The following is a 25,190-nucleotide window of genomic DNA, read 5'->3' on the forward strand; positions in this document are numbered from 1 at the left end:
AAATAACTTTCATATGCTAGTGGTGTGTGGGACACAATAAACAGGATTCTTTGTTGTTTTCTAAATGTGGATTTTGAGTGCTGCTGGCTGTGAGAGCAGCAGCAGCACACAGCAAAAGGACGTACTGCTAAAAGTTTTACATTTTGAAAGTTTTTGAGCTTGTAACGATGACGGAATGGAATGCAATCAATTATTTTTCTGCCTAGATTTACATTTTATACTGGATAAAAAGGGAAAACTTGCATGATATGTTTGAAGCCACATGTCGAGTAATGCCCTATGACTGTTAAAAAAAAAAGAAAAAAAGAAAATCAGCTGGAAACCCTTAGCAGCCTGCAGTCCACATACAACCGAATCAGTGGAAGTTTACAATTACCTACAATCAACATACCTTCTGTGCACATTCAGGGCATGCATTTTGGGACAACCAAATATGTAGACCTGGATTCAAATCCTAATCATGCCACCTGTCTGTGTCCTTGGAGAAGACATCTGATCTGCATTGTCCCAGTTTGCCCAACTGCAAAAGGTATTAAACGTGGCTGTGAAAGTAACTTCTCAGTCAAACTGGTGTCCTATCCAATGGGATTATTGACTCCCATCAGTTTCTCACAGCAGAATCCATTGATAAGCATCAAGAACTAATTTTTGTCTGTAGCATGGCCCAAGTAGAGGGTCACCCCTTTGAGTCTGGTCTGCTTGAGGTTCTTCTTCCTCAGAGGGAGTTTTCCTTACCATGGGCTGCTCTGGGGGTTAGTAAGGTTAGACCTTACTTGTGTAAAGCACCTTGAGGCAACTCTGTTGTGATATGGCGCTATATACAATGAGGAAAATAAGTATTTGAACACCCTGCGATTTTCAAGTTCTCCCACTTAGAATCATGGAGGGGTCTGAAATTTTCATCTTAGGTGCACGTCCACTGTGAGAGACATATTCTAAAAAAAAAAATTCCGGAAATCACAATGTATGATTTTTTAAATAATTTATTTGTATGTTACTGGCTGCAATAAGTATTGAACACCTGTGAAAATCAATGTTAATGTTTGGTACAGTAGCCTTGTTTGCAATTACAGAGGTCAAACATTTCCTGTAGTTCTTGACCAAGTTTTCACACACTGCAGCAGGGATTTTGGTCCACTCCTCCATACAGATCTTCTCCAAATCTTTCAGGTTTGGAGTTTCAGCTCCCTCCAAAGATTTTCTATTGAGTTCAGGTCTGGAGACTGGTCAGAGGCCACATCCAGGACATGAAATACTTCTTACGGAGCCCATCCTTAGTTGCCCTGGCTGTGTGTTTGGGGTCATTGTCATGCTGGAAGACCCAGCCATAACCCATCTTCAGTGCTCTTACTGAGGGAAGGAGGTTGTTTGCCAAAATCTCACAATACATGACCCCATCCATCCTCCCTTCAATACGATGCAGTCGTCCTGTCCCCCTTTGCAGAAGAGCACCCCAGAGTATGATGTTTCCACCCCCATGCTTCAAGCGTTGGGATGGTTTTCTTGGAGTTGATTCCAAAAAGCTCTATTTTGGTCTCATCTGACCACATGACCTTCTCCCATGCCTCCTCTGGCTCAACCAGATGGTCACTGGTGAACTTCAAAGGGGCCTGGACATGTGCTGGCTTGAGCAGGGGGCCCCTTGCTGCCCTGCAGTATTTAAACCATGACTGCATCATGTGTTACAAATGTAATCTTTGTGACTGTGGTTCCCAGCTCTCTTCAGGTCATTGACCAGGATCTCCTGTGTAGTTCTGAGCTTTCTCAGAATCACCCTTACCCCACAAAGTGAGATCTTGCATGGAATGCCAGACTGAGGGAGATTGACAGTCAGCTTGTGTTTCTTCCACTTTCTAATAAATAATCATAACAGTTGTTGTCTTCTACCAAGCTGCTTGCCTGTTGTCCTGTAGTCCATCCCAGCCTTGTGCAGGTCTACAGTTTTGTCCCTGGTGTCCTTAGACAGCTCTTTGTCTTGGCTATGGTGGACAGGTTGGAGTGTGATTGATTGAGTGTGTGAACAGGTGTCTTTTATACAGGTAACAAGTTCAAACAGGTGCAATTAATACAGGTAAAGAGTGCAGAATAAGAGGGCTTCTTAAAGAAAAATTAACAGGTCTGTGTGAGCCAGAATTCTTGCTGGTTGGTAGGTGTTCAAATACTTATTTGAACACCTACCATGTAGTTTTCTCTGGGCCCCATCCCAATCGGACCGGGAGTGACATGTTTAGCCGCATGTTCTCCTTGAATTGCTGGCGCTCTGAGTGGTGTCCAAAAAATGAGGTTGGCTTCATGGATAATTGGCAAAGCTTCGGGGGAAAACCTGGTCTTGTTAGGAGAGACGGCATCATCCCACTTTGGATGGAGCAGCTCTCATTTCTAGAAATCTGGTTAATTTTCTTAAATCCTCCAAACCGTGACTATCCAGGGTTGGTACCAGGAAGCAGAGTTGTAGTCCTTACACACCTCTCTGCAGCTTCTCTCCCCCTGCCATCCCCTCATTACCCCATCCCCGTAGAGACGGTGCCTGCTCCCAGACTACCAATAACCAGCAAAAATCTATTTAAGCATAAAAATTCAAAAAGAAAAAATAATATAACACCTTCAACTGCACCACAGCCTAAAACAGTTAAATGTGGTCTATTAAACATTAGGTCTCTCTCTTCTAAGTCCCTGTTAGTAAATGAAATAATAATTGATCAACATATTGATTTATTCTGCCTTACAGAAACCTGGTTACAGCAGGATGAATATGTTAGTTTAAATGAGTCAACACCCCTGAGTCACACTAACTGCCAGAACGCTCATAGCACAGGCCGAGGCGGAGGATTAGCAGCAAATTCCATTCCAGGTTATTAATTAATCAAAAACCCCAGACAGAGCTTTAATTCATTTGAAAGCTTGACTCTTAGTCTTGTCCATCCAAATTGGAAGTCCCAAAAAACAGTTTTATTTTGTTGTTATGTATCGTCCACCTGGTCGTTACTGTGAGTTTCTCTGGGAATTTTCAGAACTTTTGTCTGACTTAGTGCTTAGCTCAGTTAAGATAATTATAGTGGGCAATTTTAACATCCACACAGATGCTGAGAATGACAACCTTAACACTGCATTTAATCTATTATTAGACTCAATTGGCTTTGCTCAAAATGTAAATGAGTCCACCCACCACTTTAATCATATCTTAGATCTTGTTCTGACTTATGGTATGGAAATTGAAGACTTAACAGTATTCCCTGAAAACTCCCTTCTGTCTGATCATTTCTTAATAACATTTACATTTACTCTGATGGACTACCCAGCAGTAGGGAATAAGTTTCATTACACTAGAAGTCTTTCAGAAAGCACTGTAACTAGGTTTAAGGATATGTTTCCTTCTTTATGTTCCCTAATGCCATATACCAACACAGTGCAGAGTAGCTACCTAAACTCCTGTAAGTGAGATAGAGTATCTCGTCAATAGTTTTACATCCTCATTGAAGACAACTTGGATGCTGTAGCTCCTCTGAAAAAGAGAGCTTTAAATCAGAAGTGCCTGACTCCGTGGTATAACTCACAAACTCGCAGCTTAAAGCAGATAACCCGTAAGTTGGAGAGGAAATGGCGTCTCACTAATTTAGAAGATCTTCACTTAGCCTGGAAAAAGAGTCTGTTGCTCTATAAAAAAAGCCCTCTGTAAAGCTAGGACATCTTACTACTCATCACTAATTGAAAGAAAATAAGAACAACCCCAGGTTTCTTTTCAGCACTGTAGCCAGGCTGAAAAAGAGTCAGAGCTCTATTGAGCCGAGTATTCCTTTAACTTTAACTAGTAATGACTTCATGACTTTCTTTGCTAATAAAATTTAACTATTAGAGAAAAAATTACTCATAACCATCCCAAAGACGTATCTTTGGCTGCTTTCAGTGATGCCGGTATTTGGTTAGACTCTTTCTCTCAGATTGTTCTGTCTGAGTTATTTTCATTAGTTACTTCATCCAAACCATCAACATGTCTATTAGACCCCATTCCTACCAGGCTGTTCAAGGAAGCCCTACCATTATTTAATGGTTTCGATCTTAAATATGATCAATCTATCTTTATTAGTTGGCTATGTACCACAGGCTTTTAAGGTGGCAGTAATTAAACCATTACTTAAAAAGCCATCACTTGACCCAGCTATCTTAGCTAATTATAGGCCAATCTCCAACCTTCCTTTTCTCTCAAAATTCTTGAAAGGGTAGTTGTAAAACAGCTAACTGATCATCTGCAGAGGAATGGTCTATTTGAAGAGTTTCAGTCAGGTTTTAGAATTCATCATAGTACAGAAACAGCATTAGTGAAGGTTACAAATGATCTTCTTATGGCCTCAGACAATGGACTCATCTTTGTGCTTGTTCTGTTAGACCTCAGTGCTGCTTTTGATACTGTTGACCATAAAATTTTATTACAGAGATTAGAGCATGCCATAGGTATTAAAGGCACTGCGCTGCGGTGGTTTGAATCATATTTATCTAATAGATTACAATTGTTCATGTAAATGGGGAATCTTCTTCACAGACTAAGGTTATTTATGGACTTCCACAAGGTTCTGTGCTAGGATCAATTTTATTCACTTATACATGCGTCCCTTAGGCAGTATTATTAGACGGCATTGCTTAAATTTTCATTGTTACGCAGATGATACCCAGCTTATCTATCCATGAAGCCAGAGGACACACACCAATTAGCTAAACTGCAGGATTGTCTTCCAGACATAAGGACATGGATGACCTCTAATTTCCTGCTTTTAAACTCAGATAAAACTGAAGTTATTGTACTTGGCCCCACAAATCTTAGAAACATGGTGTCTAACCAGATCTTTACTCTGGATGGCATTATCCTGACCTCTAGTAATACTGTGAGAAATCTTGGAGTCATTTTTGATCAGGATATGTCATTCAAAGCGCATATTAAACAAATATGTAAGACTGCTTTTTTGCATTTACGCAATATCTCTAAAATTAGAAAGGTCTTGTCTCAGAGTGATGCTGAAAAACTAATTCATGCATTTATTTCCTCTAGGCTGGACTATTTTAATTCATTATTATCAGGTTGTCCTAAAAGTTCCCTGAAAAGCCTTCAGTTAATTCAAAATGCTGCAGCTAGAGTACTGACGGGGACTAGAAGGAGAGAGCATATCTCACCCATATTGGCCTCTCTTCATTGGCTTCCTGTTAATTCTAGAATAGAATTTAAAATTCTTCTTCTTACTTATAAGGTTTTGAATAATCAGGTCCCTTCTTATATTAGGGACCTCATAGTACCATATCACCCCAATAGAGCGCTTCGCTCTCAGACTGCAGGCTTACTTGTAGTTCCTAGGGTTTGTAAGAGTAGAATGGGAGGCAGAGCCTTCAGCTTTCAGGCTCCTCTCCTGTGGAACCAGCTCCCAATTCGGATCAGGGAGACAGACACCCTCTCTACTTTTAAGATTAGGCTTAAAACTTTCCTTTTTGCTAAAGCTTATAGTTAGGACTCGATCGGGTGACCCTGAACCATCCCTTAGTTATGCTGCTATAGACTTAGACTGCTGGGGGGTTCCCATAATGCACTGAGTGTTTCTTTCTCTTTTTGCTCTGTATGCACCACTCTGCATTTAATCATTAGTGATTGATCTCTGCTCCCCTCCACAGCATGTCTTTTTCCTGGTTCTCCTGGTTCCTGGTTAAAATGGAGTTTTTCCTTCCCACTGTCGCCAAGTGCTTGCTCACAGGGGGTCGTTTTGACCATTGGGGTTTTTACGTAATTATTGTATGGCCTTGCCTTACAATATAAAGCGCCTTGGGGCAACTGTTTGTTGTGATTTGGCGCTATATAAATAAAATTGATTGATTGATTGATTGACGTATTTGCAGCAGTAACATACAAATAAATTATTAACAAAATCATACATTGTGATTTCCAGAATATTTTTTAGATTATGTCTCTCACATTGGACATGCACCTAAGATGAAAATTTCAGACCCCTCCATGATTTCTAAGTGGGAGAACTTGCAAAACCGCAGGGTGTTCAAATACTTATTTTCCTCACTGTAAATGAAACTAAATTGAAACTGATAACTACAGGAGACAGAGGAAAAGCAACCAGCTGCCATTTATTTTCAATCAATGACAGACAAATGGTTGCTATGCCCCCAGTTGGGCAGGGCTAAAGTAGATGAGAAGTGTATTTGATGCAAATACTGACTGACGTGACGGGGAAACAGCCAATTCAGAGCAAAGGCAGCAGGACGCACTTTGGTTGGTTACATGAACAAAATAATCCAAGATGGTGAATACATCCCCATATAGCTGTATTTCTGTACTGTTAAATTGCAAAAACTCTGTTTTTGTGACAATAATAAAGGTCTATGGTCATTTTTACAACACGTCTATCCAAGACGTTAGCAAGATAACCAATGAAGCAGGAACATCACCGTGACACCCGTTTTAGTGCAGCAAACCAATTGTACTTTTGTTCCGTCAAGTAGCACACAAAGCTCATAGTGACCATTTTGGGTTTCCTCTTCCTTTGGAAACTATCATTTAACACTGTGCACAGTAACGCCAAGTACCCGTGAGCTGGACATGCCCAGGACCAACCAGGAAGACCCATTAGATACCAATAGAGTTCTGCTTCTATGGCACGAGCTGGCATTCCTTTCAAAAGCAAGTAGAGGCTTTGTGTCAGAGCAGATCTGACAGATGTGGGTCAGGTGTAGGTTACCGACAACATCTCAACCAGGAGTAGAGTCCCAAATGATTAATGTCATGTTGGACTGAAGTCCAAAGGGACTAGAGACTGAATAAAAAAAGAGAGTTTTGGCAATAAAAATTACTGAATAAATCTACAATTCTTTGAAGGCACAAAGATCAAACCATAAGAAATTGCTCCTCCGATGATTTGGTCCATTTCTTTAACCAAACACATTGTGGCACAGATCTCTATAAACATCTGCGAAGAATGACAAGAGCCTTGTCCCAAATACAAACGCAACTGGAGCTCTCGAACAGCGTGTGACATCAGAAGCTCGGGGAAATCATAGAATGTTCTGAAAATGAGTTTGCAGAGAGAGATGTTACATTTTTAATCCCTAATTTAAAACCCAACGTTGTCCTCAAATCCTCTTATTGCACTAGAGCATAACAACGAATACAGAATCCCAGACGACATAACCATCTGTTACTTAAAAGTTAAAACAATACCTTTCATCACTCAGACAACAAACATAAGAAGCCGTCCAAGTGATGCAGCAAAGCACCATGTGTGGGAGAAAAAAAAAAGACTTGCGGGACAAGAGGTGACAATCAGAGCTTTTCTCAAAGACACAGCTGTGAAAATACACAGCATTTTCTCGCACTCTTCCAAAGAACCCGCCAAATATTTATGTAAATAAAATGAGTTGTAACAGTAAGATGAGTTTCTATTCTTTGGACTTCAAATATGCTGTTTACATTATGAGCCGGATGACCTCTGGACAAAGTCATTCAACCCTTCCAGTCCATCCGAGCACAGCATGAGCGGCATGAATATTTGTGACATTTTTTAGAGTTTGAATATAATAAATGCCTCAAGACAGTTGAGGTAGTGGTGAGTAATAACAATCTTCTACGTCACTCACATTTCTTATCTCATCTTCATCATCGTATTAGAACAGCCATGCCAATCATCACGAATGAAGAATGTCCCTCACTAAATGCAAAGATTCCCTAGGAAAAAGAAAAAAAAAAAAACGAGCCAACTGATGCACAACTAACATCTGCCGTCTTGGAAGACTGGGTAGCTGGTGCATAAAGCAGAGATGCTGAAGCTTGAACTGTAACCTATTAAAATATTCTAATGGTGCTTTCATACCGGTTGTCTGCTTTGGCTGTTGCTATCCAGGAACCAAGGCAGTTGCTTGGTGTCATGAATGAGGCAAAGCGCAGCACCAGTACATGCTACCAGACTTGACTTGGTTTCACATCATTCGTGTTGAATCCATTTTAATTACTGACTGTCAAAACATTTATGCATTTATTGGGTATCTTAACTTCTATGCAACTTGCGCAAGCAAGATAGAATTTGAACGGTTACAACTAGGGCTGTGCGGTTTTTACAGCTGACGGTAGAAATTATATAAATTTGGCCCACAGTAGAGTTTTGGACTCCACCGACCAATCGCAATAATGCTTCCGATACAACCTGCAGATACTAACGGAGCAACGACCTCTACCTTTGCACTCCCCAGGACTAAACCAAACCAACTTTTTTAGGTTCCTTAGATGACCCCAAAATACAATCAGGATGTTCCCCAAAGATAAAACTGGCCTCAAGCCAGTTATCCAAGATGGCGTCCAAGATGGCCACAAAATAGGGTTTTTTCACTAAACACCAATGCTTTCTGTCATTATAAAGTCTATTGTTTGTTCCTACTATGTATTTTAATGATAAGGGTCTATTGGCAGCCATTTTGGATTCCATTTTGAATCTTAAACCCATGAATGAATTTAGTTTAGGCACAAATGAGTTTGCTGTGACCTGCAATGGTCATCCCATTGAATCTCTGTGATATTTAAGTTGTTTGTATGCTGTGTAATGTGTTTTAGTGAAAAACCCTATTTTGGTCGCCATCTTGGATAACTGGCTTGAGGCCAATTTTTATTTTTGGGGACATCCTGATTGTGTTTTGGGGTCATCTAAGGAACCTACAACAGTTGGTTTGGTTTAGTTCTTGGGGGGGGGCTGCAAGGTAGTGGTCGTAGCACCCCTAGTAAGAGTTTTTTCGATCCAGGAATACTCTGTGAAATGTCTGTGAAGCACTGCTGCTTCCTGCAGCAGACAGAGTGCAGGGAGGAGGAGAGGGGGGTGTTCTGAGCTGAGGCGTGTCTGTCACTGAGAGGAGGAGTGTTTGGAGCGGTCTCTTCCACACTTAGCAGTCAGCTAAACAGGCAAGCATTGAGGAGTTCTGTCACGGACATGTTCGCTGAACACTGCAAAACCAAGACAGCTATATATGTGCAATATCTGCAAAGCCGTTGTTTATTTAAAAGCAGACGCTCCAGGTAGAGACGGATGGCTCCGTCGTGATCTGAATCAAATATTTGAGAAAGTACCACATTAAATAACGCAAGGATTTTTTTTTTTTTAACTGGGTGCAGAAAATCAGCCAGGGAATGACGATTTACCCAGACTGACTTCAAATATGAGTTAATTAAGCACTGCTATCTATTTTTTTTTTTTTTCTGGTTTCTTGTTGCGTTTTGAAAATGAGGGAATGCCTCCATCCTGAAAACGGTTTCATGTACCCAGACAGCAAATAGATCCGGGCCGGATGTAGTCCAACATCTGGTACCAATCCTGAAAACAGATCCAGTCCAGACAGTTTTTTGCACCCTGGCCCAGATCCGGCACGGCTCCGCTTTACAGTTCTGGAACAGATCCGGACCAGATCTGAACTGGATCCACAAAAGACCAACCGTGTACACACCATATCTGGCACGGATCTGGGGCAGATTTGGACCGCATCACAGCACCGTGGCAGGAACAAGTTTTACAAGGGTAAGTTCTGTGGATCCGAGGAAACCGATTTGTATCTATAACACACAGATCAGTGTCCCTGGACTTATAAAACTTAATTGTCGTAAAGAAACAAACCGCTTTGCAATAAGCATTTAAAAAGCCTCAGTGACGATCACGATTACAGAGTACAGAGTTTATAACCGCTAATGGATAGTTTCTGCCGAGTGCAGATAAAATTGCTTATCGTTATTCCCCATGTTCCTGCCACGGTGCTGTGATGCGGACCACATCTGTCCCAGATCCATGCCAGATATGGTCTGTAAACGGTTGGTGTTTTGCGGATCCAGTTCAGATCTGGTCCGGATCTGTTCAGAACTGTAAAGCGGAGCTGTGCCGGATCTGGGCCAGGGTACAAAAACTGTCTGGACCGGATCTGTTTTCAGGATTGGTACCAGATGTTGGACTACATCTGGCCCAGATGTATTTGCTGTCTGGGTATTCGGAGCGGGTGTGCATCTAGTGTTCAAGAGATAAAACTTCACCAAAACAGCTAAATCTAGGCTTGTATCTTAGATGTACCTTAATTCTGGCAAATTGTAGCTGTAGTTTTGAGATCTGCACAACAAATGTTCTGAAAATGACATTATATGTTTTTGTTTTTTTTTTGTTTATCAATTTAGCTTTGCTAAGGGACCATATAATCCATTCAGAAACACTTCCATTGTAGTTTTTACACTATATCACAATATATACCCTTACCATGAAGGGATTCAATTTATACCACAATATTAATTTCAGGTCATACCTCGCTTTCTTGAAGGCCATGCCTCCAAAAGACATGAATGAGGACCACCTGGTGACTCATTCACTGCCCCTCACCAGAAGTCCTAAGACAAAACGGAAATGCCTGTTGTAAAAGTGGGCGGGGCTGAATAAGGTGAATAGGCTATGAAAGCAATCAGTATCAAAAGATAGAATACAGAGTTAGATTTCTAGACTGAGGATTTCTTTTCCTTCCTTCTCCCACTCAACAAGTGGTGATCAAGCGAAGTAGACAGTAAATGGCAGTGAAAGAGTGCCTTAGCAGGAAAATGTAGCTAATCAATACAATAAACCATTAGTTTCTGAATGCTTTAGAGTACAATTAAACACAGCCATATCTGTAACATATATACATACATAATTCAATGTTGTCAAGAAAGAAATCATTCTTTCTGCCTGATCTGTGTAGCTCAGACCCACCTAAAAAATAATACCAAGCCTCACACATAACTCCACTCTTGAGAACAAGTCTGTGCTTTTCGGGAAGGGTATAAGCCCAGAGACGTGTTGGATTTATCACACATTGGAGAAAGGAGTGCATCACTGCAAAACTGAACATGTTAAAAAAACAATTTTAGCTCACTAATGTTATATTCATAATCTTTGTAAGCAAAAATCATAATTGAAATCAAAATCATCACCCAGCCCAAATCTCACCATCGTTCATTTACTGATAGAGCTCGGTTTATTTGGAGAGTCGACATTCAAGCTCTAAATAAGTACATCGTGAAACGTCTGAAAGGGAATACTCAGGTTCCGAGTGCACCATGATAGAGCTCATTTGTGAGAACGCAAACCGCACCAATAGACCAAATATTATCCATCAATCCATTTAAAGTGAACTGTACTGTAGTCATCAAATTTTTAAAAAGGACTGGACAACAATCAATACACAAACATCAGCAAACTAGCAATTTGGAAATACTGTCAAATCAAATAGAAGTGTTTTTTTCCTTGACATAAATCTATAAAAGTGCTTAAGACTTTTCAATACATGCTGAAGGAATCATCACCCAAAAACCAATGTATGGCATGGCTTACTGAATATATTGACAGACTCTTGTTGCATTGGAGGATTTACTCACTATATTTACAGACTGTGTAATGAGCGCAAATTACCCAGAAGGATTTGGTAAATGTAATCTATCCAAGTAAAATCCTCTTAATGCAGACTCATTTCTGTGTCTGCTGCCAAAAAGCTGCCTCAGCCGAGAGGTTGTCCACAGAGTCCTGCACGTGTTGTCAATGAAGTTAAATTAAGGAAAGCAATCAATGCCACTGATTGGATGTCGTAGACAGCCTGTCACATTCACAACGGACAAGCTAAACCTCAGCGACTCAGTCGTGATTAAACAGGGCTCCCTCACTGCAAAAGAAAAAAGAAAAAAAAAAAAAGAAACAGTAGGTAACTGTGTTTGGATCACTGTGAACACAAAAATACTCCTTGGTTTCAAATATTTATAATATCAAAAGTCACATGAATAATTTTACAATTTCGGTATCATCAAGTTTTTTTTTTTTTTTTCTCTTTTACAGATTCTTCTTCTTCAACATTGTACAATTATTCATGTCTTTTCATATTTTAAATATTTGAAATCAATGAGTGTTTATGTCTTCACCATATATATATATATATATATATATATATTGCAAATAAGTACAAATCAGGGCGACTCACAGTGAACAGCTTGTATGAACGAACCATGAAACATTGCGCCGACGGGCAGGCGTTGCACGAGCCAGGCACGACGGTTCATGCACGTGACGATGTCTTTCGAGCAGGAACACAGGGCGAGCAGCTGTGTTCCAAGTGCACCACATCACACCACTGATGTGGAGGAAAATAAAATAAAAAACAGCTGTATAATTAGTGAATATCACTGGGTTGATATAAATAATACATAAAAGGGAACTCAATACAGAAGCCGAGGTTAAATAACTCTGGTTAAATAAAAAAAAAAAAATGCCATTCACAGGACTTGAACCCACACACTCTGATTACCAGACAGAAACTTTACCACTGCACTACAATTACTGTCCTAAAACAGGAGTGTGAAATGGCTAAAATCAACAAGCAGACAAACGTATTTTCTAAAAAAAGAAAAAAAGTGCTGTGATAACTGACCAAACGGCATTTGGTACGGTTTATTTCTGCCGATATGTGACTGAAAGTGCCGCATTTGATGCACAGTAGGCTTGTCCTGGTTCTGCTGCGCACCACTCACAGCCCTCACGGCCCGACACACGTGTCCTGTCAAACATGACATTCAGATCTCCTGCTGCGTGTCCAAATGAACTGTCGACAGTCCATTTCACCAGCCCGTCGCCAAAGCGATATATGTTTTTATGTGTTTCCACACAAGCACATACAGGCGTGTGTCTGTCAAAACATAGGACGTGTGCTGCAGCTGTGATGTCCAGAACCGGAGATGTCACAACAGCTGTGGGGCAGCCAGCCACGCCCTCTGTCCTGTCAGCGCACAGACCATGATCTCACGCTGTGATCCGATGAGAGATGCCTCGCCTTCCGGGGGTGAGGGGGGAGAGGGGGGTGAGCGGGCAAACCACATGCATAGATGTGTTGGGGGGGCGGGGGAACATGCAAAGCACACGCATACATGTGTTGTGGGGGGAGCCGACACTCTGGCACGCCACATGTGCCCTTGGCAACTTCGCAGTCATGGGGCACTTAGACAAATTTCACTGACAACTCGACAATGATTGTCTGCTGACTGTTTTCTTGATGATGGAACGAATGGCCACACATTTTCTAAGTGCCAAACAAGTGGTGTTAGATGTTCCTGCGTATCAGCTGGAATTTGGCCGACACCTGCCGCGAGAGGGTTCGATGGGCTCTCACAGTGCACACTCTGTCTTTCAGCCGCTGGTATGCACAAATAATTGTAGCAACAGGTGTACGAGGCGTTGGAAGCAGCTACGATATTACACGTTTTGCATAGGATTCCTGTTTCATGTGCACTTTATGCGCAAATTGGCCAAATTCGCACTATGTGTGAAGGGGTCTTAACGCAGAGCAGAAAAAAGTTTTAAAATTTCAAAACAGCTATGTCTCATCATCATAAAAACAAACCTCTTTTTATTTTTTCCTATGAAAATTGTGTCCCTTCTATTTTCCATAAGACTGCATATCAGTAGACATTACGGCTGCAATTGATTATTTTAATATTCATTTAATCTGTCAAATATTTTTGTTTATTAATGGATTAGTTGTGTCCATAAAATGTCAGAAAATGGTGAAAAATACTGATCAGTGTTTCACAAAGCCCGATACTCGTATATTCTCAATTCTAAATGTCTAGTGTTGACCACAACCCAGAGATATTCAGTTTATTGTAAAAGAGGAGGAAAGAAATTACTAAATAAGATCAAAAATATTTGTATTTAAGACACTGAAATCAAAGAATTTGGACATTTTTTTAAAGGCTCAAAATTCTTAATTGATAGCAAAAAATGGTTGCTGTACTAGTCAGTGAATTTGTAGCTGATTATCATTGTAATTCTACAACACACACAACAAAAATGCAAAAACAGCAATTACAGTATTTAAGAGCACATCCACACATGCTCCAGCAATCTAGCAGATAAGGACCTCTATCCAAATCCAAACCAATCACAATGTCGGACAAACAATATAATTAATTCAAAATCATTTTAGGTTCTTGACAAAAATGATAAAACATTCCCTACTGTGCTGTCTGAATAAACTCCTGGATTGGCTGCCAAATCTCAGTCATCACTAAACTTTAATGGGTTCCTCTCATCAGAGGAATCATATTTGCTGTAGATTTTCACAAAAATTGATTCATTAATTTTTCATTATTCCTGATAATATTCAAACTGACAAAGACATAAAGAGATGTGAAAAACATAACCTGTATTAAACAGCATCATGAATTCATTATTGTCTTCTCACATTCCAATCTCATATGTCATCCAACAGGAACCCCCCCGTATTTAAGTATTAGTACAGTGTTCAAGTACATATAACACCATAACGTTTGGAAAAAAAAAAAGGAATTATTATTGCTACTTACTGTATGCTACTGCTACTACAAGTGTATTATTATTATTAGGCAGCAGTAGCAGCAGCAGCAGTAGTATGCGTTATGCCTTTAATAAACAGTACATTGGAGAAAAAAATACAACACATGCTGATCTGATTCATCCAACAGAAATATGGGAATGAAATCTTCACTTTGGCATCTCATTCAGGAAATTATTTTCAGAAATGTTTGATGGTTTTAAGCGATAATTACAGAACACAAGCAACATAGGCAGCAAGATCTTCATCATTTCACTATTTGGGCAGGACTAGCACATGCTCCACACCTGTCCTATCACATAGGAAGCAAGACAGAGAGAGAGATGTTGCTACTGCATATGAGAATCCTTAAAGTGTTATGTCATGTTATGTACGCTGTGCCATACACGCTGATCTGTGATGGTTCAGGTCCATTTTTCATCACTCTCACATTCAGCTTTAAGTGTCTGTCCTCCATTGTCAGTTCTAATAAGAGTAGCTGCAGGAGCAAGAAGACGTTTTGGATGACATGCTTTACAGAGATGGTTGCTAAACACGGACTAGGCAATCGCAATTCCAGTCACATGTTCTGCATATGCTCATTTGAATTAGGAATGTTGTGGCTCATGATGTGCAGCACTGTGATTGGCCCTTTAACCTCTTTAACCTCTGCACCGCCAGTTGACCTCAGTTTGATGCATTTCAATATCAAAAACAGAGAGATGTTGTATTAATACAGTTTGTTTCTGGTTGTAGTCATACAACAGGTCAGGTCAGGTCTGCGTGCTGGTACTGCAGGCCACCAGATCCACCACACCACCAAACCGCACATTAAGGCTGACCGCAAACAAGCTGATCTTTTGACCAGATACCTCAACTGAAACTTAAGAAATCAGACAAAATAGATCGGATTCAGAGGAGTAGCATTCTGCGGCTTTATTTAGTTTCTAAAATTTCAGTTTTCTCTGGGAAGTATAGATGGAAAATTCATAATTTGGACTATTAGTTTGTGGAACTACCATGATTTCCACTAACAGTGGAAATTGTGTATAAATCCCATCATAATTATTTTGTGGTACTATAGGCCTTGTTTACATGGTAGAAAATTCCAACTGACCCGCTAAAAAGATCAGGAATAAAGATCAGAGGTTCTGACATGATTTCCAATGTTTACACTCATTATGGAAATGGTCAAAGCAAATTTGAAACTCTATTAGTTTGTGGGCCTCTGGGTCTTGTTTGTATGGTAGTAAATTCAGGTTGATCCAATAAGAAGCCTGGGAGGAGCAACCATTTCATTTCATGTTTTGTCTTGATTTCATGTTTTCCTACTATCTGTGGAAACTGCATATGGATGTTCAAAATTCCAGCCCCAAGCGTTTGTGCCTCTATGGGCCTAGTTTGTGTGGTTGAAAAAAAAAAATCTGAGAGATGCAATAAGAACCCTGGGAGTAGTAGTGATTTCATATTTTGACTTAATGTCCACTATTCTCAGAAAGTGTGGGTGGAAATTTGAAATTCCAACTTCATCAGTTTGGGGATATGGGGGTTGAGTGTGCATGTCAGAAAATTCCAATGGATCCAGTAAGAACGTGGAGAGGAGTAGTGATTTGACATTTTGAGTTGATTTCCAGTCACTCTGGAAATTGGATGGAAATTCTAAATTCTATCTCCATTAGTTTGTGGACTTATGGGCTGAGGTTGGATGAAAGAAAATTCAGACTGATCCAATAAGAACCCTGGGAGGAGCTGTGATTTGAAGTAAAAGTTGTTGGACGGACGGTGAAGTATCTGTAATACCATCACTGATCAGCAGAGCAAAAATAAAAGACATCTTGTTCTCACCATAACTGCTTGACTTGTGACTTAATGCTCACCAGCTTCACCTCACGTCACCGTTCTGTTCGTGTTACAGTTCAACAGCGGAAAAATACCTTCAGTTCAGCACTCATGGCTCAAAGAACAAAAAGTCCCTCCGCTGCCCCCTGCGTGGGAATTAATAGCACTCAATGCTAACTCCTGTGGATAATGGCAGGGATGCAAAGGCCTGAAGTGAAGCAAACAAAGCACCTTGAGAGAAGCTCCATTACTCAGCCTGGCAGCGCCCCAGCCGCAGACGCGCTGTGCAGTCTGCATGCCAAAGTCTTCCTCGGCATGACTGAAAATCGGACTGACAGGCCCGAGTGTCCAAAGTTAAAATGACTCACTCCACTGACCTCGATGGCACAAACAGCCAGGAGACGTGAGCGGGAGAGGACAAACATGACTTCCACTTTGCCCACATAAACACGGCGGCACAAATGAGAGACGAGCTGCGCCACGCTGTCAAAATTTCTGCACGTGGCGTGACTACTCTTTGCGAAATCCGACGACACCGATTAGATCCTGAGCTTGCGGCACGAGTAGACCGTGGTGGGTAAAATATAGTGACAAATAAAGTTCTCAAAAGTTGTCTTACCTCCAGAGTGGGGCGGTGGGCCGCACAGCAGGACGACTCCTTGACCCTCGCGGACCCTCACTGGACTTCTTCTCTGAGTCTTGAAATTTTCCAAATCTGTTCGTCATGACACAAAAAAGAAAAACAATGAAGGCGATCAATCCATTCTCCAGGACGCTCGAGGCTCCCAGGAAGCAAACACACCATGTTTACAGAGATAAAGATGCACTACAAGTCCTAATTACTGCAGTGCGCTAAATCCTTATCTGTTAGAAGACAGCTGAGAACCTGAGGTTAAAGTGCACTTTGATGCAGAACAGCAGATTCCCACAAAACACTGCCATGTTTGCATGAATGCAGACATGCTTCTGTAAAGTCCTAAATACGAGGTCTGTCAATAAAGTATAGGTCCTTTTTATTTTTTTCAAAAACTATATGGATTTCATTCATATGTTTTTATGTCAGACATGCTTGAACCCTCGTGCGCATGCGTGAGTTTTTCCACGCCTGTCGGTGACGTCATTCGCCTGTGAGCACTCCTTGTGGGAGGAGTCGTCCAGCCCCTCGTCGGAATTCCTTTGTCTGAAAAGTTGCTGAGAGACTGGCGCTTTGTTTGATCAAAATTTTTTTCTAAACCTGTGAGACGCATCGAAGTGGACACGGTTCGAAAAATTAAGCTGGTTTTCAGTGAAAATTTTAACGGCTGATGAGAGATTTTGAGGTGATACTGTCGCTTTAAGGACTTCCCACAGTGCGAGACGTCGCGCAGCACTCTCAGGCGCCATTGTCAGCCTGTTTCAAGCTGAAAACCTCCACATTTCAGGCTCTATTGATCCAGGACGCCGTGAGAGAACAGAGAAGTTTCAGAAGAAGTCGGTTTCAGCATTTTATCCGGATATTCCACTGTTAAAGGAGATTTTTTTAATGAAAGACGTGCGGACGGATTGCAGCGTCGGCTCGCAGCCGCCGCGACACTCCGCCACAGGAAAAACACCTCTGTTGGAAGCCTTAAGGACAAGTTGGAACATGTCCAGCTGTTAAACAATTTCTCATATACTCACTCCACTGAAAGCCATCAAAAGCCGCCTGGATTTTACAAATGGTTATCAACACGGAGGTGTTTTTCCTGTGCCGCCGCACCGCGTCGACTGCGTCCCGACGCGCGGACCCGTCCGCACGTCTTTCATTAAAAAATCTCCTTTAACAGTGGAATATCCGGATAAAATGCTGAAACCGACTTCTTCTGAAACTTCTCTGTTCTCTCACGACGTCCTGGATCAATAGAGCCTGAAATGTGGAGGTTTTCAGCTTGAAACAGGCTGACAATGGCGCCTGAGAGCGCTGCGCGACGTCTCGCAACGTGGGAAGTCCTTAAAGCGACAGTATCACCTCAAAATCTCTCATCAGCCGTTAAAATTTTCACTGAAAACCAGCTTAATTTTTTGAACCGTGTCCACTTCGATGTGTCTCACAGGTTTAGAAAAAATTTTGATCAAACAAAGCGCCAGTGTCTCAGCAACTTTTCAGACAAAAGAATTCCGACGAGGGGCTGGACGACTCCTCCCACAAGGAGTGCTCACAGGCAAATGACGTCACCGACAGGCGTGGAAAAACTCATGCATGCGCACGAGGGTTCAAGCATGTCTGACGTAAAAACATATGAATGAAATCCATATAGTTTTGAAAAAAATAAAAAGGACCTATACTTTATTGACAGCCCTCGTATGTCTGACTGCAACAGAAAGCGATTCCTCAAATATAAGTCACACATGAGTGAATTTAATTGGAACTGGGTATTGTTATCACTTTCCGTGCTTCATCCACTGCAGAGACCAGAAACAATTAAATGGCGCAGACTGAAACATCATTTGCATGGAGACTGATTACTTGTTGACAACCTGCAGAGAGAAAGAAAAGAAAGACGCCAGTCCTCCAACACTTCACCTTTTCTTGCCTGCCGTGGGTCTTAAGAGATACTGGAGGCAGTGTAGCCAAATATGCAACTTCCATATAATGACATAATCAAGACTGAATTCATAAACAGAGGGGAAGAAAGCAAAACTGACACCTCCTGCGTAGAGGCGCAGCAGGACCAGCGTCTGCATGATAAATATACGATCTTTGCAGGCCTTGTGAATAATGAACAATGTAATCCAGCAAAACAGCCTTAGATTAACACAAAAGAAGTTTTTTTAACAGAAAGTTCCTGAATTACTTCACATTTTAATTATACGTGCTGCAGGCGAGATGCGCTGATGCTTCAGCAAGCAAATCGGTTTAACCGCCGAGGAATCGTCATGCAGCACTGCTCATTAGGAGAACAAATTCCAAAGAACCAAGTCAAGTCAAGTCTGGGAGCATCCACAATGCCACGGAATCGCCGTGAGTCCTGGATGGCAACTATTCCCACATCTTTAAAATAACCATCTATCTGCCGCAGCCAGGTGAAACGTGGGCGTCCCCTTGAACTTCACCAGCTACTGGGGTCCTCGAGACTTGGGCATCTGCATGCTTCATGCACAGAGAAATGGGCCACATGGTCAAAATGTCATAGTTGACACTCCCTCACAATGTAAGTGATACTCCTCCTCCAAGTCTCACTCAGGAACAACTTGTTTGATACAAAGTCATTCCAGTGGTACCCAAGGATCCTTCAAAGACACCTAGTACCAAAGACATCCAGCTGTCTAGGTGTCTTCGCTAGATGTCTAGGAGACACTGTTGAAGGTGACAGTGTCGACCGAAGACACCTAGTGCCACCTTTTTGATCCTTTGAAAGCCAAGGAGACGCCCACATTTCACTTGGCTGTGGCAGATGGACTTATTTTAGAGATGTGGGATGGACCGGTTGTCTACCTAGATAGTTGCCATCCAGTACCCAAGGTGGTTTCGTGGTGTTGAGGATGCAGCAAAGTGCAGCACCAGTGAATGGTCCCAGACATGACTTGATTGTGACCTTTGACATACTTACTAATCCCTTGCATTTCACTGTCACCTGTAACGTTGTCGAAATATCATCAGGAGGTTTTTCAACTGGCGACCATTGGTGAGCTGTGCTCACCGGCACTCACTGCCATTACTGGCTACTGCATGCACGCAAAGTTCACTGATGTTTAAAGTAGTGCATCATCTGTCGTTTCTTGGCCCGTGTTTTGTCAACTTTGTTTCTGTTATTTTTTCAATTTTATGTTAGATTTGCAATTTCTGAACAACCTGGTCCTGTCATACAGACGGCATGTGCATGGCGTGCAAGAGGCGACTACACCATGATTGAAGAACACTAGCCACACCCCAGCAACCCTTACCAAAAAGTAGTACATGCAAGTATGTTTCAAGTATACTTCCAGTTTACTTTTTATATACTTATCAGTACTACTTTTTGGTAAGGAAAGTGCTACCAACTGTGTGGAGTTGCGTGACGTCTGACAAACACACCATCTGTGTGAGAGCAGAAAAAGTTATAATATGGGTTTTCTCCAATGCCTACAGTTATGCTACGGTTGTTTCTGCACACACCACGTGGTACAGTTTTGGCCCATGACATCATCAACCTGCATGTCAGATCACACTCATGGGCCACTGTGATCGTGTGCTTTGTCATGGATGCAGAAGGCATCTTTCTGAGACACACATCGATGAATGTGAGAACAGAAACAGTTAGATTCCGGGACAAATGGGCATCCAGGTTGAATTTTAATGAATGAATCTGTGAGGTCACGCATCATGTTCTGAGTTGTTTTGTACTTTGGAGAAACAGCGGCACTTCACAACAGATAAAGAATAGTTAAGGACTATTGTGCATTGGCAGAGATATGCACTCTCTGAGTGCCCCACATTTGTGAATGCAGGCAATTTAATTTCAGAGTAACTGGTTCCAAATTGCTATCACTACTATAGCAAAGCTGCACAGAAATTTCAAGTTTTCAGTTACTATCTAAAGCAGAAATCTGCCTTAATGTGATGCAAAATGATTTTCAGCTATAATCATTTCTATTGGATGCATGTGGTGTTTATCCCATTTTAAATAAACACACAAGCAGCGCTGTCTTCAAAGGCTGTGTTGATGTTAATGTCTACAATTTCTTCTGTAGATGAAATGAGACATCAGTAACAAGGAAAAATGGATCATAACAATGAGGGGAAAAATGCTGAACTTGTCTCTTTCAGATTGTCACACCGATTACACCAGGGCTTAATTTGAGGGGGAGCAAGCCGGAGCGCGCTCCGGAACCTCGGATGTGCGCTCCGGAACCTCTGGCGTTTGCTCACCAGCTATTTATCCCTTTATCTATGGCGATGGCGCCCACGCCATATTTTCCATATATATCAAAGTGCATTGTTAAGCTAACACCAAGGACTTTCCAATGATATATGGTGTATTATGGTAAACGTAAGCCTGTGATGTCATAACGCAGAGGAAAAACACGGAAGTTTCACAGTAGTGCGTCGCTGATTCTCATTACCGTAAGTTCTCATGTAAGCCCTCACTCTGAAAAATTTCAACACTGACAGCAAGCCAAGAACCCATGCTTTCCAACAGTATGCTATATGTTGCATATATTACGGTAAAGTGCGTTCGGTGACTTTTGAAACGACGGAAAAGTATGAAAAAGAGCGCAAAAGTGACAGAAAAGTACAGAGACAGAAAGCAAACATAAATGTAGTAATTTTTGAGGAAAAGGCAGGATGTTATGTCATTTGTGAAGGTGTGTGTGCGTGTTTGTGTGGGTGTGCAGTTTATTTTAAGTGTGGCGCACAGCATTGTTCGCAAGCACCCCCCCGCCCTTCTTGTTTTTCTGCACTGGAGCCACCCATCCTCTGCGCTCCGGGACCTCCCACTTTACAAATTAAGCACTGGATTACACTCTAAGGGCCCCTTCACACATAGTGCGAAGTTTGGACGAAGTGCACACTTAGTGCACATGATGCAGGCATCGTGTGCAAACGTGTAATGTCATCCCTGTCGCTAACACCTCGTACACCTGTTGCTATAACTATTTGCACACACAAGCGCCTGAAAGACAAAGTGTGCACTGTGCAAATCCATCATACCCTCTCACGGCAGGTGCCGGTAAAATTCCAGGTGACACGCACGAACATCTAACACCATTCATATGGCACTTCGCAAATGTGTAGTCAGTCGCACAGTTGGTACGAAAACAGACTGCAGACGACCACCGTTGTACTGGGAGTGAAATTTGTCTACGTTCCACACGACTGTGGAGTTGCCAAGAAGTGGCATGCCGTCGGCTCCCCCCCACAACACGTGTTTCTGTGTTGCGTGCCCCCCCAACACATGCATGCATGTGGTTCGTGCCTCCCTGTAGGTGAGGCGCTTCTCATCTGATCACAGTGGAACACTTTGGTCTGTGTGGTGAACAGACGGGGGCATGGCAGTTGTTGACATCTCTGGACCTGGACATCATAGCTGCAGAACACGTACCATGTTTTGATGGACACGCACGTGTGTGTGTGTGCACTTGCTGCACTCACATCGAAAACATAAAAAACATATATCACTTGTGACAGGCTGGAGAGTGCGCACAGACGGGTCCAGCTGCACCGGACCGTCAGTTTATGTGGACACGCAGCAGACGATCTGAACGTCACGTCTGTCTGACAGGACAGTGAGCGGGGCACCGCAGGACCATATGACAGACCAATGGTACGACACATACACCACTTTCAATCACATATCAGCAGAAATACACTATAGCAAAAGCTGTTTGGTCAGTTATCACAGCGCTTTTTTTCTTTTTATGAGAAAATACGTTTGTCTGCTCAAATCGGATTTATTGCATATCTGATAAAAATCCAGTCTCACTGATTGGCTGTCCACATTATGCATAGAAAATGACCAGATCTGATCTGTGCACCTGTATGGCAATCCTCATTTTCCATCTTATCCACATTGGTTGCTATAAGAAGCCCCTCTCTCTGATTTTTGCACAATATCTTCATAAATATTTTTATTTCTGTAGGTAACTTCAAGGTTACCCAGCACTGATTCATGCCACCTCATTACTCAACCTTGTGGAAGACGACATTTCTGTTCGAATACAGATTTCTGTTAGAATTTAGTGCTGCGTTTGATACCATGGATCACCATATTCAACTCGATAGGCTGGAGAATCATTTTGGGATTACTGGGAGTGCCCTTGCATGGTTGATGTCATACCTGACCAGTTGCTCTCACTGTGTTTTGTACAGTAACACTAATTCTAACCTTAGTGCCATGAAATTTGGGGTTCCCCAGGGGCCCATCTTAGGTCCCCTACTTTTCTCCCTTTATATAGTACCCCTTGGGCACATATTGCAAGGTTTTGGGATTACCTTTCACTGATAACTGCTGGTAATCTCAACCACATAAAATCTTTAGAAGATTGCCTTGCATCAGTGAGAAGCTGGATGTCTAGGAACTTCCTAATTTTAAACTCCGATAAGACTGAAATGATGGTTCTTGGTCCAGTGAGACATCTGCATTAATTTGACCAGCTAACGCTTAGCCTAGGCTCGTGTGTCATACATCACTAGGGATGGGTATTGTTAAGATTTTATTGATATCGATACCATTATCGATTCCGCTTATCGATCCAATTCCTTATCGATTCCCTTATCGATGCCTCTTGTGAATTTTTTGAGTACTAAAAGTAGGCTTTACAGGTTTTCTATGTCATCGGGTCAAAGAGCTTTTTCTTATCGTGCACCCACTCTGTGAAACGGTCTTCCTGCGACCGTGAGGCAGTCGGAGACATTTTAAGTTAAGACCTAAAACCTATTCTCTTTCTTATGAATAGTTTTTATTTTGTTATCTGTTTTATTCTTTTACTTCTGTTTTTAATTATGTATTTGAATTTTTAATTTTTATTTATTTTTATGTTTTTATGTTGAGCTGTTCTGTGTGAGGCGCCTTGAGACAGCTTTTGTTGTGATTTGGCGATTTAGAGCTGATTAAATTAAAATTGAACAACATTTTATTGAGTCTTAACGTAAATAAATATGAGACTGGTTACTGGATCCTGAAACTCTGGACATAATAAACTCTACATGCTGGATCCTTGATCGCTGGACATAGAAATTTGGATTTAGATGGATTTAGAAACTCTAGATCTACATCACATGCATTGATGGATTTTATCGAAAATATAGCGACTGCAGTAGATAATAAGCAATATACAGTAGGTATTTTTTTTGATTTACAGAAAGCGTTTGATACTGTTAACCATGAAATATTATTAACCAAATTACAGAATATAATTAATATTAAAATATAATTAGAGGATTAGCATGTGCTTGGATAAATAGTTATTTACATGGTCGGTTTCAGTATGTTCATTATAATAACATTGATTCTGGACTTCGGGAAATTACGTGTGGGGTGCCCCAGGGTTCGGTGTTAGGACCCCTGTTATTTATACTATATATAAATGATATAAGTTGGGTGTCAAGAGTACTGAGGTGTGTCCTTTTTGCAGATGACACAACTGTGTTTTGTAGTGGTGATAATCTTGAACAGCTTTTGGATACTGTGGAAAATGAATTGGATAAATTCAAGGCTTGGTTTAACGCTAATAAATTGTCACTTCACCTTGGAAAAACTAAATGTATTATATTTGGAAATAAATTTGTACCTAAATGTAAAAATGTAACCATTAACAATATGGAAATAGAGACAGTGACTGAGAATAAATTCCTTGGTGTTATAATTGATAATAAACTCAGCTGGAAACCGCATATAAATTATATAAAATTGAAAATGTCAAAATCTATCGCCATCATGTACAGGGTCAAGGACACACTGTTACACGAAGGATTACTCACTTTATATCATTCTTTAGTAGTATCATATATGACATATTGTGTGGAGTCTTGGGGTAACACTTATAAATCAAATACCAATCAAGTATTTCTCTTACAAAAACATGCCATTAGAATTATTTGTAACAAACATTATCTTGAGTCAATGCATTCTTTGTTTATGATTTTAAATTTATTGAAATTTAGAGATTTAGTGGATTATATCACAATACAAACTTTGTACAAAGCAAATAATCGAGCCTTACCACTTTATGTCCAGAACCTGTTCAAGATAAGGGATTCTGGATATAGTTTACGAGGATGTGCTGTATTTAAGAGGCCTCCCGTACGCACTAATATAAAGGGTTTTTGTGTTTCAGTTAAGGGGGTGAAGATTTGGAATAAATGTCCTGTTGAAATTAGATTATGTAGTTCTTTAGTTTGTTTTAAGAAACGTTATAAAAACCTATTAATTTCTGGATATATTGGAAAAGGAAATTGAATTTAATGTATAAATATGATGTATAAATTTGTTAATGTATGGTATGTATCTGTGGGGAATGTATGTATATATAGGAGTGTGAGCAAAAAT

The 25,190-nt window shown here is 41.1% G+C and overlaps 1 protein-coding gene across 1 annotated transcript in view; it reads right to left on the reverse strand.

Annotated features, from left to right (window-relative positions):
• cntn3a.1 (contactin 3a, tandem duplicate 1) overlaps positions 1–25,190 on the reverse strand; it is a 439,231-nt gene that overhangs the window by 252,620 nt on the left and 161,421 nt on the right. The window contains exon 5 of the mRNA XM_034173228.1: positions 16,823–16,918. Coding sequence (XP_034029119.1) covers positions 16,823–16,918 — 96 coding nt within the window. The remainder of the gene's footprint in view (positions 1–16,822; positions 16,919–25,190) is intronic.

This window comes from Thalassophryne amazonica, chromosome 6, assembly GCF_902500255.1.
Source record: "Thalassophryne amazonica chromosome 6, fThaAma1.1, whole genome shotgun sequence".
Classification (NCBI taxonomy): domain Eukaryota; kingdom Metazoa; phylum Chordata; class Actinopteri; order Batrachoidiformes; family Batrachoididae; genus Thalassophryne; species Thalassophryne amazonica.